Source organism: Podarcis erhardii, assembly GCF_964252035.2.
Source record: "Podarcis erhardii genome assembly, chromosome: Z".
NCBI lineage: Eukaryota > Metazoa > Chordata > Lepidosauria > Squamata > Lacertidae > Podarcis > Podarcis erhardii.
Genome location: NC_138504.1, coordinates 4,680,119 through 4,694,731, shown reverse-complemented (window position 1 = coordinate 4,694,731; position 14,613 = coordinate 4,680,119). Strand labels below are relative to the sequence as shown.

At 41.3% G+C, this 14,613-nt stretch overlaps 1 protein-coding gene across 1 annotated transcript in view; it reads right to left on the bottom strand.

Moving 5' to 3' along the window:
• The window catches only part of LOC309334146 (transmembrane 9 superfamily member 2-like), a 60,310-nt gene extending 54,017 nt beyond the window's left edge, over positions 1-6,293 (bottom strand). Inside the window, exon 1 of the mRNA XM_081848293.1 lies at positions 6,089-6,293. Coding sequence (XP_081704419.1) covers positions 6,089-6,235 — 147 coding nt within the window. The 5' untranslated portion in view covers positions 6,236-6,293. The remainder of the gene's footprint in view (positions 1-6,088) is intronic.
• Between the last annotated feature and the right edge of the window lie 8,320 nt (positions 6,294-14,613).

Sequence of the window (14,613 nt, the reverse complement as noted above, 5' to 3'; positions counted from 1 at the left end):
CCAGTTGCTAGAAACCACAAGGGGGGAGACTGCTTTTGTGCTCGGGTCCTACAGGACTAGATAGGACATTAGCAGGCTGTTCTTATCTTATGCAATCCCCCTTTTTTTTATTAATGATATTTTATTAAATTTTCACAATAAAAACTTATAAACAATAAAAAGGAAAAAAACACAGGAAAAATAAAAAAACCACAAAGATACAAAAATACAAACACTTAAGACAAAAAAGAAGAAAAGAAAGAAAATAAGAAAAAACTCTTTTCAGATTCATATCCTTCATAACCTTATTTTCATGACTTCCACCCACCCTCCTTTCTTGTATTCCACTTCAAATTTAATTTAGCAAATTCATTTATATTAGTTTATCCTTTGAAAGTTCCTTCAAATATTATATTATTCAAATTTTCATCCAATATCTATCCCTTCTTTCATATTTTTATTTATCTTAATCACTTGAACCTCTTCTTCTCATTTCAGTGTCTTCAACATTCAAAGATTTTGCAATGTTTTTGCAGATAGTTTTTAAACTTCTTCCAATCTTCTTCCACCTGCTCTTCTCCTTGATCTCGTATTCTGCTAGTCATTTCTGCCATTTCCATGTAGTCCATTACTTGCATCTGCCATTCTTCCAAGGTGGGTAGATCTTGTGTCTTCCAATGCTTTGCAACCAGAATTCTTGCTGCTGCTGTGGCATACAAAAAGAAAGTTCTATTCTTCTTTGGCACCAATTGGCCAACCATGCCCAGGAGAAAGGCCTCTGGTTTCTTTATCTTATGCAATCCCAACCATTAGGTGCACCGACTGGGAGAGGTTAAGTCCTACCTGCTTCCCACGTTAGAAAAGCCTGGATGAGATGAGAGTTGTAGTCCGAAGCCGCTGTAGAGCCCCAATTTGGTTGGGGCTGAATTATGAGCGGTACTTGAGAACCCCTCCCTGTCGCTTCATTCATGCATTTTTTGCTTGCATCGATGGTGAAATTTTGGGCAGGCTCAACATTGGGAGGGGGTGGGAATGTTCTTTCCTAAAACAATCTTGTTTGTGTGATGCAAAACAAGGCCTGACTGCTGCCTCCTTCACCCCCTCCCCTTCCACGCTGCCCCATTTCAATATTAGCACTTAAAAAAGAGAGAGAGAATTGTGGTCTTGTAACCAGGTCGTTTTTCTTTTCCTGCCCCTCCCCACCCCCCAATGTATATCTCATCACGTGCCAGACCCTGGACTTATTCAAGGAATTAATATTTTAATTAAAATAGTTTGCAAAAACTGCAAAAAAAAGAGAAAAGCCTGGATGAGATATACAGTGGTACCTCGGGTTAAGAACTTAATTCGTTCCGGAGGTCCGTTCTTAACCTGAAACTGTTCTTAACCTGAAGGACCACTTTAGCTAATGGGGCCTCCCGCCGCTGCCACGTGATTTCTGTTCTCATCCTGAAGCAAAGTTCTTCTTAACCCAAGGTAAAATTATTGGGTTAGCGGAGTCTGAAACCTGAAGCATATGTAACCTGAAGCGTATGTAATCCGCGGTACCACTGTATAGCCAACTGAATGTCAAAAGCGGGTAGGGCAGTATATCTAGGTGGAGTGGCAATTAAATTTGAATACATACTTTTTTTCTCAGAGCAAGACAGAGGAATAGGGCTGTACAGAGGGGAGGGGAAATGCCCTGTTTGGTTGGAATAGGGCTTCCCTAAGCCTGAACTACTGTGGGTGTGACATAAAATAGATCTATTCAAGGTCAGTGGGTGGATGAGGGGAAGACAGGAAATGAGTCATTGAGGCGCAATAAATTTGAACATTGAAGTAGGAAAAGAGGGTTTACACAGGGGTAAAGCCTTAAGCAGATACCACCGTCTTAATTATTTGCCTCAGCACTATTCCACCTTGTATCTCTCACTTATAGATCTGAAGGTTGCAACAGCAACCTGACACACAACCAACACAGGTGAACGTTAGCAGGAAAACAAATTCCCTGTTGTGGAGATAAAGGAAATGAGGGAATTTCCCTTGCTCTATTACTAATTGCTAGGCCAGAGACGACGAACCTTTTCAACCAAAGAGCCTCCCAGGAGTCAAAGACAAGTGGAAACAGAACTAAGAGGGGGCAGAATAATGCATGCAAATTTTACCTTCCATCCAGGCAAGCAAGCACGGCTACTGGGGAGTGTGGCCTGGAGGGTCTCAATGGCCAGGTGCACAGGCCTGGAGGGCCACATTTGGTATCTAGGTCTGATGTTCCCACTAACTCCATGCTAGGCCACTGAAGGTGCAAAAGGAGTCACAGAAGCAAGTGGTAGCTCTAAGGGCCTTAGGACAGTCTAAATCATTTAGCCTGACCCATTTTTTGGAGTTGTTTCATGGACACATTATATGCATATATCTTATATTTATATTTATATACTTAGAAAAAATCATGTCAAACTTCTTCTCAGAGTATAAAGGAAAGACCACATACAATTGGCAGCTAATGATTTCATTTACCGTAGATTCCGGCGTATTAGGCGACTGGGCGTATAAGACGACCGCCCAAACTGGCAGCTGCTGATTTGGGGGGCTGTCTTATATGCTTCGGTAGCTTCACTGGGCAGCAACAGTGGGCGGCGGGCTCTCCTGGCGCGGAGCAGAGCCCGCCGCCCACTGCTGCTGCCCAGCGAAGCTGCCGCCGCAGCAGCAGTGGCCGGCGGGCTCCGCGCCGGGAGGAAGCCACCCAGCAAAGCCGGCTTAGCATCGCTGGGCAGCTTTGCCGGGCAGCTTCATCCCGGCGCGGAACCCACCACCCACTGCAGCCATACCCAGCGTATAAGACGACCCCCGACTTTTAAACCTCTTTTCCGGGGTTAAAAGGTCGTCTTATACGTCGGAATCTACAGTAAATTCCATATTCTGAAGAATATTTTGGAACACAAAACTATGTCCGTTCTGCCACTACACTGTACAAAAAATATTGGGACAGTGTACAACATTAAAACATAGAACACAATCTTTTTTTAAAAAAGCAGATAACCATTTGAGGAAACTGGCTAATCAAAAAATAAAAACCTAGGAGCTGCAAAGGCCTGCTGGCTCTCTACGTACTGGTACATACATACATACATATCTGGTTTCAAACAATTTTACTTTGGGGGGAAATGGTTAAATAAAGCATCTGGGTGGATTTGATTTAAATCAAATCGATTTAAATCACAATGTAAATCACTAGTCAGTAAGACTTGGTTTAAATATTTTTTTTTACAGAAAGACTCATTCTTGCTGGTATAATCTTAATATTTACAACCAGATGAAGGTTTCATTTTTGAAATAATAAATTTTCAGAGTAGTTTTTACAGTTATATAAAAAAATTGATTTGGTTATACTATTAGAAATACATAGACAGATAGTTATGAAATTATTGTGAGGCTTAAAATGTTAACTGTTTATATTTGGACAACTTTTCTGCCGTACTTTATTGGAAAGAGAAAAATAATATTTTTCTTAGTAATAATTTAAACAATTTATTTAACTAAAGCAATAACATTACAGCATATGTATCCATGTTTGTTAACTGATGTGGTTAAACAATTTTTTTATTTTAAAAAAACCTCAGATTGAGTTTTAGCACACATGAAAAACTTAAAACAAATTCTTCTTTCCTGTTGAATAGCCTTTGGACTATGATGTAACTTAAACAGAAAACTATCTTTAGAAAGATTTTTCCTCCAAAAGCATTTTATTTTAAAAATCCGATTTTCTCGTGGGAATTTTACAAGAGCAGACTACGGCTATGAGCAAAGTACTCATGACCTTGAACTCCAAAACAAACAATTCTGCCGAATGTACAAACGACACGCCTGAAAAAGAATCTGCAGCCGAGCCACAAGGAGGGATGGAAAGGAAAGGAGGAAGGGAGACAGTTCAAATGGAAAATATCAACCAACTAAATATTAACCAAAAGCCTATACTGACAGAAAGTAAAGAAGAAGACCTTTGGATTACAACTCTGCAAAAGATGAGAAAGATGAAGAAGGAAGCCCCTGGATTACTTGGAACACTGGAATTTAAAAGAATAAAGAAATATGACCGAGACTTTCTTCTTAAGCATGGGCCTGATCTTCAGAAACAACAGCTTTTAAACTTTTTGGATGGAAGAAAACTTGATGTGACTGTGACAGAACTGTTTCGAGAACCGAAGACCAACAAAAAAGACTACCAACAAAACTGGCAGAGAGAGACTAACAGAGAATTAAGGGCCTCGGATGTGAGGAATCCGGGCTAGGAACTCTTTTTGGGGATGCTTCTCTGGGGACGGAAGCCGGGGTAGGGAGGGAGGGGAGAACAAAAACTTTTAAAACTTTATAATCTTTTATCAGGCCAATTGGATTTATAAGTAATACTAAAGGGAGAAATTCATGGAAGGGAAATGGGGTCGACCTTAGGAAAAAGAGAATTGGAAAGTGAAAAGTTAAATGTTTTTAAGTAAAATGTTTCTTCTTTTTTAAAACAACAATAATAATAATAATAATATGTGTAAGATAATGGATAGGAACTTGCTGAAATAATTATTGAAATTGGGATGTAGGAAGAGGGGGTGGGGGAAGTCAGAGAAAGAGGGTAATGAAAGTAAGGGTATGAAATTACATACGTGTTTGTCTGTGTCTTTTTGTGTATGTATGTCTTTATAAAATGTGAAAACCTAATAAAAATTTATATAAAAAAAAATCCGATTTAAATTTTTAAAAATCCAATTTAAATTAAAAAAAACTATTTAAATCAAAAAAATCCAATTTAAAATTTAAAAATCTGATTTAAAAAAAAATCATTGATTTTTATTCACCCTGTAAAGCATTGTGCACACCTATGTACGCTGAATACATTTTTATTTATTAAATTTGTATACTGCCCTTCATCCAAAGATCACAGCCTGGCTCACAACACAAATATACAAAATACATAAGAAAACAAGCACAACAAACCAATAACCCCCCTCCCACAAGCACATTTAATAGTCCATAGAATGTTAATCAGCCAAAGGACTGGTTATAAAGAAGTGTTTTCACCAGGTGCCTAAAAATACGTAATTAAGGCACCAGGTGAGCCTCCCTGAGGAGAGCATTCCTTAAACAGGGAGCCACTGCAGAAAAGGCCCATTACTGACCTCTCATGGAGGATGCACATGAGAAGGGCCTCAGAATGATCAAAGCGTCCCAGTCGGTTAATATGCCATGGGAAGAGGTAAATTGGGCCCAGAAACTAATTGGCAGCCGGTGCAGTTGGACCAGGATTCATGTAATATGCTCAAGGTGTTTTGCCCCAGTGAGTAACCTGGCTAATGAATTCTGCACCAGCTGAAGTTTCTGAACAGTCTTCAGGGGCAGCAATAATAATAATAATAATAATGCATTGCAGTAATCCAGCCTAGAGGTTTGCAGAGGATATACAACGGAAGTTAAGCTGTCCTTGTACAGACAGGGGCACAGCTGATGGTTTTTAACTGGACAAGCGGGGCAAGTGCCCAGAGCACAAGCGGTCGCCTTGGCTGACCCAAGCACCTTGCCCATGGCTGACCAACTGAAACTCATCCAACACAGCAGGACTGGATGGTGCTCCGGACACCCCTTGAGATTCATCTGCTCTAATCCTTCCTGCCACTCCTTCAGACCAGACTGGATAAAAAAGTGGTCCTGCACTACCCGGAAAAGCTCTGCCAGTCAAGTTCCCAGTGTGTGCGTGTGTATGTGTGTATTTAAATGCTCATTCTATCGGTATTTAATGATTAAAAAAAACAACCACCATCGTTTCTTCCTAGGTTCTCATCTGTTTCTGCTTTTATTGGTAAGATGCCTTGAGCCCCTTGTCAGGGAAAATGAATATATTATAGAGGAACATATATACACATGAATTAACTACTACTACTACGTATGAATTATTTAAAGGGAATGATAAGCTTGGCAGTGGGGGGAGGGTTTTCTTCCCACCCAGGAGAAAAGCTTAAGAGGGGGGTGTTTAGAACAAGGGGGGTACACCTGGGGGAAGGGGAGGGGCTCGGTGTGTGCCCCCCTCCCCCACCCCGAGGAAGGGGCTCCTCCTCCCGACCCCCCTCCCTCTCCTACACACCTTGCATCCGGCTTTCTCGCCTCCCTCGTCGCAGAAGCTGACAGGAGCCAAGCCCGGCAGGTAGAAGGCGCCGCACAGGGACGCCCAGCCCCCCAGCAGCAGAACAACCAGAGGCAGCGGCGGCAGCGGCGGCGCTCTGCTCCTCATCGTGGCGGCTCCGGCTGTTTCCCGCGGCCCGGCCGGCGACCGGGACCTTTTGCTAGGCACTGAGGGGAAAAGGAAGCCCAGCCGGGGCGGAAAGAGCGCACGCGCAGGAGGAGGAGGGAGTAAGCGCTGGAGGGGGCGGGCCTTCCTCGGCGGCCTCGTCACAATCGCCTTGCGCTCGAGGAGGAGGAGAAGGAGGAGGAGCGGGAGGGGGGGGGGGCTGTCTGACCACGTGATCAGAACACAACGCCGCCGACGCCATCTTGGGTGAGGGCATCTTGCCCCGCCCCCTTGCCTTGTCCAAAACCTTTGCAACGAGAGGGGGGGGCTTTCTTCCTCCCACCCCCACACCGCTTACGTTTGCTTTCTTTTTTTGCACAGACTGGTATAATTTTATACAAGATATAAATATAGATATGGAGATGTGTGTGTGTGTGTGTCTGTGTGTCTGTGTATTGCATAATTATTTAAAATTGCGTATAATTATTTACATAAATATTAACATGCTAATACTTATGTGTCAAAATACAGTATATAATATATAATAATACATGTAGGGGAACCATGCATTCTTTCCTGAATTTATTGGAGCAAGTATAAATAAATGTGATAGATATATAGAAATAGGCACATTTAAATTGTACGTATTTATTTACATAGATGTGTATGTGCATATATGTATCTATGGCCCATTTAACATCGGCTGTCCCATAAGTGAGAGGAAGAGAAGGCATGTGAAGACAGCATCCAGCATCTGCTCCTGACTGATTTGTGTGTATGGTTTATAATGCACCTGCTGCCTTTTATAAATACTCCAGACCACTTTGAGGGCTTCATTGATAAAGCAGGATACAGTGGTACCTCAGGTTAAGTACTTAATTCGTTCCGGAGGTCCGTTCTTAACCTGAAACTATTCTTAACCTGAAGCACCACTTTAGCTAATGGGGCCTCCTGCTGCCGCCACACAATTTCTATTCTCATCCTGAAGCAAAGTTCTTAACCCGAGGTACTATTTTTGGGTTAGCAGAGTCTGTAACCTGAAGCGTATGTAACCTGAAGCGTATGTAATCCGATGTACCACTGTATAACTCTTAGTTAATAAAATAATTTCTAGGTGGGCAGTCAGTCCTCTTACCAAAAGGAGCTACTAGTCATGATGGAGGCTATGCTCTGCCACTGCTGTCAGAGGCAGTGATGCTTCTGAATATCTTGCTGAAAACCCCAAGGCAAAAGAGTGCTCTTGTGCTCAGGTCCCATCTTGCCTGGTTTCCCATAAAGGGCACCTAGTTGGCCACTGTGCACCTAGTTGGACATTTTCTTACACACACACTTGTGAGTGTTGAAGAAAAGCAAACACATTCTAGTTTATGCATGTGCTACTTGAAGCCCCACAAGGGCACTGTTTGTCTTGCAATCTAGCCAGCATTTGTTTGTAGTCTTTGCTTCATTTAAGTGAATGCCACCCCAAAAAGTGGACCCATTTATTGTTTGTTGTTCTCTCCCAGTTTGTTGAGGCAAGATGTCTGCCATCTCTCTCTCATCTCCACTCATCCTGCAAATAGTTCCTGCATGAATAAATCCTTTGAATTCCAGAGTAAGCAATCTTTTCAATCCAATTCACCCAACCTGCAAGATCTGCTAACACTGATGCCCAGCAGCAGGCATTCAGAGACATACTGCTTCCAACAATGGAGGCAGAGCATAGCTTTCATGGCTGGTAGAAATTGTAAGATGCTAAAATGAATGTGACGCACTGCAATCCTAGTCATGTCTACTTAGCAGTAAATCCCATTTAGTTTGGACTTACTCCTTAGTAAATGGATATCAGACCACAGCTTCAGTCTGGAAGGTGATTCTCAATATCAGTTGCTGGTAACTACTGGACAGGATAGTACTTTGTGCTCAGATCCTGCTTGCAGGTTTCTCACTACATGCCACATGTACTTATATATGCAAACATCTAGTTGGACTAGATGAACTAGATCAGGGGTCGGCAACATGCAGCCCATGGGCTGGATGTGGCCCACAAAGACCGTTTTACCGGCCCCCGAACTGCCCCTGAACCGAGCCACCCACTTGGTGAGTCCCCTGCATGCTGTGCTAAACCAGCGCAGCGCAGTGCGGGGACTCGTCAAGCAGCGCAGGAAATCGCATCTGTGCACACGCAGATACCGGAAATCGCGTCTGCGCATGTCCAGGCACTGAAAATCACTTCTGCACACACGCGATTTCCGGCGTCTCACTGCGCCAGTCCGGCCCACGGACAATCTCCGTGGGAGTGATCTGGCCCACGGCTGGTAAACATTTAGACCCCTGAACTAAATGGCCTCTTCTAACTCTACAATTCTATTCTGGGGTGGGGGAATGATACTAATATATACCTGCCAGCCAGTGAAGACTAGTCCATTAAGGAAAATGGGGCAATTCCCCATTAATTTCAGCCTGGCCTCAGCTAGCCCCCATCGTCCTGTCGTCTTACTTAGGGGAGAGGAGTTTAAGCTTCCTCCTCCATACAAAACTATGGTGCAACTCAGTGGTTTTCAACCAGTGTGCCGTGGCCCCCTGGGGTGCCTTGAAGGATGGTCAGAGGTGCTGTGGGCAACACTAGTCTTTGTCCCTCTTTCCTTCGCTCCCTCCTCTATGCCCTCTCACATCTCTGCTTCCCAAAGGCTTGCACAGCTGTTTGTTGCAGCAGCCCTGGCTACAAGCTCTGCAGGTGAATGGTGTCTCTGGGGCTGGCCAGGGGGTGCTGGTTGCCAGGAGCTGAGGTGGCCTTGGAGTAAGCAAGCAAGGGAGCCAAGCCAGCTAGTCCACCAGCCCTTGCTGTTGGGAATGTACAGACAAGTCCCAGATCGCTGGGGACACCTCTCTTGGGGGAGGGGGGCAGCTCAGAGACCAGGGTGGCAGCATCAGCTGCCCAGAGGACTCCTAGGAGAGGCGAGGGGAGACAAGGCTCCACAAGGGAGAGTGTTCAGTAAAGGGTGAGAGGCTGCCAGCTCTTCAGGCAAGGGGTGACAGTGTGCAGCACAACAAAACAGCAATATACATAGTACAACCACAACTACAGTAAATAAGATCCATTTAAGGAGTTGCCTGAGCCAGCCTAGTTTGGTAACCAATCCCGTAAATTATAGTCCAACAGCCCTTCATGTTTTATGTCCATTAGTTTACCCCCTCATTCATGTATGGCATTTAAATATCCCATAATGTTCAGGGATTGGTCCGTCACATAGGTACAGCATTCTGAACCAATTAAGGCACATGTCCCGCCCCAATCCACAAGCAAAAAATGAAGAGCAAGCCTGTTGTGTAAGCTGAGCTGTCTTACCTCTAAGAGTTCCGTCACCAGAGATTCTGTGATTTGGTCGCTTTCCTGAATAAATTTCTTTCTTTCTTTAATATAATCTTTATTAGTTTTACATACTTCATACTTTAAATACATATATTACATTGTACATTTATAGTTTGCTCCTGCAAGCTGACTTCCCTCCTTCCTTCTTCTGGCTTCTTTATGTCACTTCTAATTTTTCGCATTGTATTTATCCATTCTAAATGTTATTATTCTGGACTTCCGGGTTAGCGCCATCGGCAATGGCGGCGTTCCTCTGACTGAGAGGAACCCGCTCTGTGGAATTCGGGTCGTGCCGCCGTGGCAAAGGCGGAGACCCTTTAGAAATCCCAGGCAGAGGAAGCCTGGGAACGTGGGGTTCGGCTGATACCAGGAGGGACATGGGATTCGGCTGACACCTACCCGCAGGGAAACCCCTTTTTGGGGGTTCCGAAGTGACGTGGGGTGAGCGGCGCGGTGTTTTGAATCGACCGCTATTTTTACGGAGTGAAGCCGTGTAGTCGTTGCCGGAGAGCACTGACTTTTTCTTGTGGACAATTGGATTTCAAACAACAACCCGTGAGTAGAACGGAAATTGGACTTTTAAAGAATTTTTAAATTGGCACCAATCGGGGAAGGTCTAAACAGGAAGTCCACCTCCCCTTTCTGTAAATATACTGAAGCAAAGAACTTGTTAACTAAGGTCGTGGAGAGTCTTACATCAAGGAGTTAAATTCCACTGATTGAAAATACTATTAATATTTTTTTGGGGAAGCAGGGGAGCCTGCAGGATAAGGTTAAAATTCGGGAATTGAAGTGCCACTTCCCTAAACCTGGGAGTGGTCTGCGAGAGCCCGTTGACGGTGAATAGATAAATCTGACAGCTGTCAAGCGAGCTGTCAAGATACAAAAGAAGGACTTTGTTTCTACTGTCCGTCTTTGTGTTTAAAAAGAAGGAAGGAATTGTTACAATATTACATTTAAAAAGAAGGAAGAAACTGTTACAAATTTTACGTATGGGACCTTTGGGTCTGTGCTGGAAGGAGTGATAAAAGGAACTTGTGTCCCGCTAGAGGGAGCTTTGGGATATTTTCGTAAGGATGCAGCTGGGAAATTGCTTCTAAAGATAAAAGCCTTGAGAAACTAGTTTTTGACCTTGGATTGTTTAAGGATGGCGGTCGGGAAGGAAGTCGAGTGTGAACTGAACAGGACATTTTATCTGTTGGGAAAGCTGTAAGACCAGATAAATGTTATGGCTACCAATGTTGTAATCTTGGAAACAAAAGTGGGCATTAGTAAAGAAGCTGACAAGAACTTGGCACAGGAACCTCTTCCAACTGAACAAATCGAAGAATTTGAGAAGGAGAAATTTGTTGTGATTAAAGTGAAGAAAGGGGGAGCCATAACCCTACAGAGGCAAATGGTGGATTATAATTCGATGCCCTACATGATGGCAACCAGGAGGAGCCAGTTTTTGGAAATGGAAGCCTGGCTTGGTTTGGAAAATGAAATATGGGGAGATCACCTTATGTGGAGATCAAATGACTTTTGGGATATAATTCTGAGCCAGGTGGAGGTTGGAGCTTTTGGGGCCTTTGGATTTGAAAGGAGTGTGAAACAAGATTTGGAATATCCTATAGGCCCTACTTTTAACTACGGAAGTCTGGCATACCTGCTAAGAAGGAATATGACTACCGATGGATTGGAGCTTCCCCAAAATCTGTTCTTTAACACCAAAGACTACCAAAAAGACCGGCAGAGGGGACATGAAAGAGATTTAAGAGCCTCGGACTTAAGATCTGCAGGTTGATGGTTTTCCGAGATTGATGGAACTATTGCTAGAGGCCGAAACCGGGGAGGGGAGTTGGTGAAAAAAAATTGGGAATTTAAAATGTATATATTATGATTTTTCTTTTTTCTTTTTCTTTTAATGATGGGAAAATCGTGGAATGGATTTTTTTCTGACCCTAGGGGAAACGTTTCAAGAATAAGTTCAGATATATAAGTTTTAATGAGAAATAAGATTAAATAAAGTAAAAGTGGATGGTTAATTGGTGAAAGAAAGAATGGGAAATTACAGTATAATAAGATAAGATATAAGGATAAAAATAAGGTGAAGGATTTGCTGAAATATCTATATGAATTAAAATACAAAGAGGGGAGATGTGAGGAGGTCAAGGAGTTAAGTTAAGAAAGGGAGTTATTTTAAGGTTTAATTTGTTCTTTTGTTTTCTTTTTCTTTTTTTATATTTGTATTCTTTTTTCCTTGTTAGCTGTTTTTGCTTTTTTATTTTCCTATTTTTATTTTTTTTTCTTGGATATGTTTTGTTTTTATATGTTGTGTTTTTCTTTGTAACCTTTTAAAATTTGAATAAATATTATTGAAAAAAATAAATGTTATTATTCTGATTACTCAATTGCCTGTGAATTGTCTATGAGTATATATATATATATATTTTTTATAAATATTTATTAAGGTTTTTAAATATAAAACATAATAAACAATCTTACTTCTTTCACAACAATTTCATCACTTCTTTGGGCTCCCTCACGTCTCCCGCTCCCATTTACATCGTTAAAAAAATTTTTCCAAACAAATTATCAACTTGTTTACAATCTCATGTCCACTCACACATATAATCTAGCGCTTCTTCCAAAAAGTTTTATATTTTCTTTAGTCTCACTTATCATCAAATTTAAATCTAGTTTAGTGGTGACCAGTTTTTTATAATCTAGCATCCTTCGTAACATTCAACCAAATTACAATGTTTTTGTAAATACATCTTGAATTTCTCCCAGTCTTCCTCCAACTTCTCTTCTCCCAGATCACGGATTCTGCCGGTCATCTCGGCCAGTTGCATATAGTCCATCAGCTGCATCTGCCACTCTTCCAGTGTGGGTAGATCTTGAGTTTTCCAGTTTTTTGCGATGAGGATCCTTGCTGCCGTTGTTGCATACATGAAAAATGTTCGATCCTTCTTTAACACCTTCTGGCCGACAATGCCCAGAAGAAAGGCCTCTGGTTTCTTTGTGAAGGTATACTTAAATACCTTTTTCAGCTCATTATATATCATTTCCCAGAAGACCTTCACCTTAGGGCATGTCCACCAGAGGTGAAAGAATGTTCCTTCATTTTCTTTACATTTCCAACATTTATTATCAGACGAATGGTATATTTTGGCAAGTTTAACTGGGGTCATGTACCATCTATATATCATTTTCATAACATTTTCCTTCAGAGCATTACATGCGGTGAAGTTCAACCCAGTGGTCCACAACCTTTCCCAGTCCTCAAACATAATGTTATGCCCAATGTCCTGTGCCCATTTTATCATAGCTGATTTAACCATTTCGTCTTGTGTATTCCACTTTAGCAGCAAGTTATACATTCTAGATAATACCTTGGTCTTTGGTTCTAACAATTCTGTTTCTAACTTCGATTTCTCCACCTGGAACCCTAACTTTTTGTCATTTTTAAAAACTTCTTTAATCTGAGCATAATGTAACCAGTCTCGCACCTTATCCTTCATTTTCTCCAAACTCTGCAATTTCCAATTGTCTCCATCTTTTTCTAATATTTCCCAATATTTTGGCCATTTGGCCTCCATATTGGGTTGTCTATGAGTATATAAATCCTTTTATACATACCATTTTTATTTTCATATCGTGGTTGTCTATCCATATACTATTTGTAAATACATTTGGTTATATTGATTACATTGTACTTTTTGTGTTCCAATAAAAATATTTGTGTTACACATTATGAGGCTTATTTCTATTCTGCTGGTTTTTCTATTTCATACAAATCTTTCCTATGTACACCATAAATTTCTTCCATTCTTTTTGAAATGTTTCATCGCCCTATTGTCGAATTTTCCCAGTTAATTTAGCTATTTCTGTGTACTCCATTACCTTCTGTTGCCAATCTTCCACTGTTGGCAATTGCTGTTGTTTCCAAACCTGTGCTAGCAATAATCTCGCTGCTGTTGTTGCATATAATAACAATTTCTGATCACTCTTTGCAATATCTTTTCCAACCATACCTAACAAGAATGCTTCCGGTTTTTTCTGAAATGTGTATCTGAAGATCTTCTTTAATTTGTTATATATGTTATCCCAGTACGTTTTCACCTTGTCGCATAACCACCACATGTGAAAAAAACCTGCCTTCTTTCACCCCACATTTCCAACAATTTTTACTTCCTTTTTTTATACATCCTTGTTAGTTTGGTGGGAGTAAGGTACCACCTATACATCATTTTTAACAGATTTTCTTTTAATGATGTACATGCTGTGAATTTTAACCCTGTATTCCATAATTTTGATCATTTTTCATATTCAGTATTATGTCCTATATCCATTGCCCATTTGGTCATAGCATCCTTAATTTCTTCATCTTTTGTGTGCCATTCTAGTAGAAACTCATAAGTTTTAGACAATGTTTTTATATTATTTTGTAGTACTGCAGTTTCTAATACAGTGGTACCTCGGGTTACATACGCTTCAGGTTAAGGCACTTCAGTAAATTGTCTTTTATTTTATTTATAATACTTTGGCTTTGTTTTTTCCTTAATTGCCAAGCCAGCAGTTTCCCAGTTTTGTTTGCTGATTCAAAATTTTGTTGTTTTAATACTTTTAATCCTTTATGTTTCATGTTTCCTTTAGGTTGGTGGGTTTTTTAAATGTTGTTTCATATATCCCCACTAGGGGTCATATGTTACCTTGTTAGCCAATAAACTCAATAAACTTGTTCTCTTAGCTGCTATTCCCCCTTCCACCAGCGGACGTCTCTGACCTCCTTTCCTTAATTTCCTCTTAAGTACCTTCTTAAAATGTTCCTTCCTCCTTATCTAGATGGTTTCCTTATATTGAATCTCCCCACTTAGAAAATGCTACACATAATTAAATACCCAAGAACATACATAATAATCACTAATTTTCAGGTTACAATCTGACTGCATCTAACCCCATATATCCCCCGGTAGTTTGTCTCCTCCAAGTCCTGGAGAAATCCTCTTTTCTTTTTTAAAAAAATTAAAAGACATTGAGCACC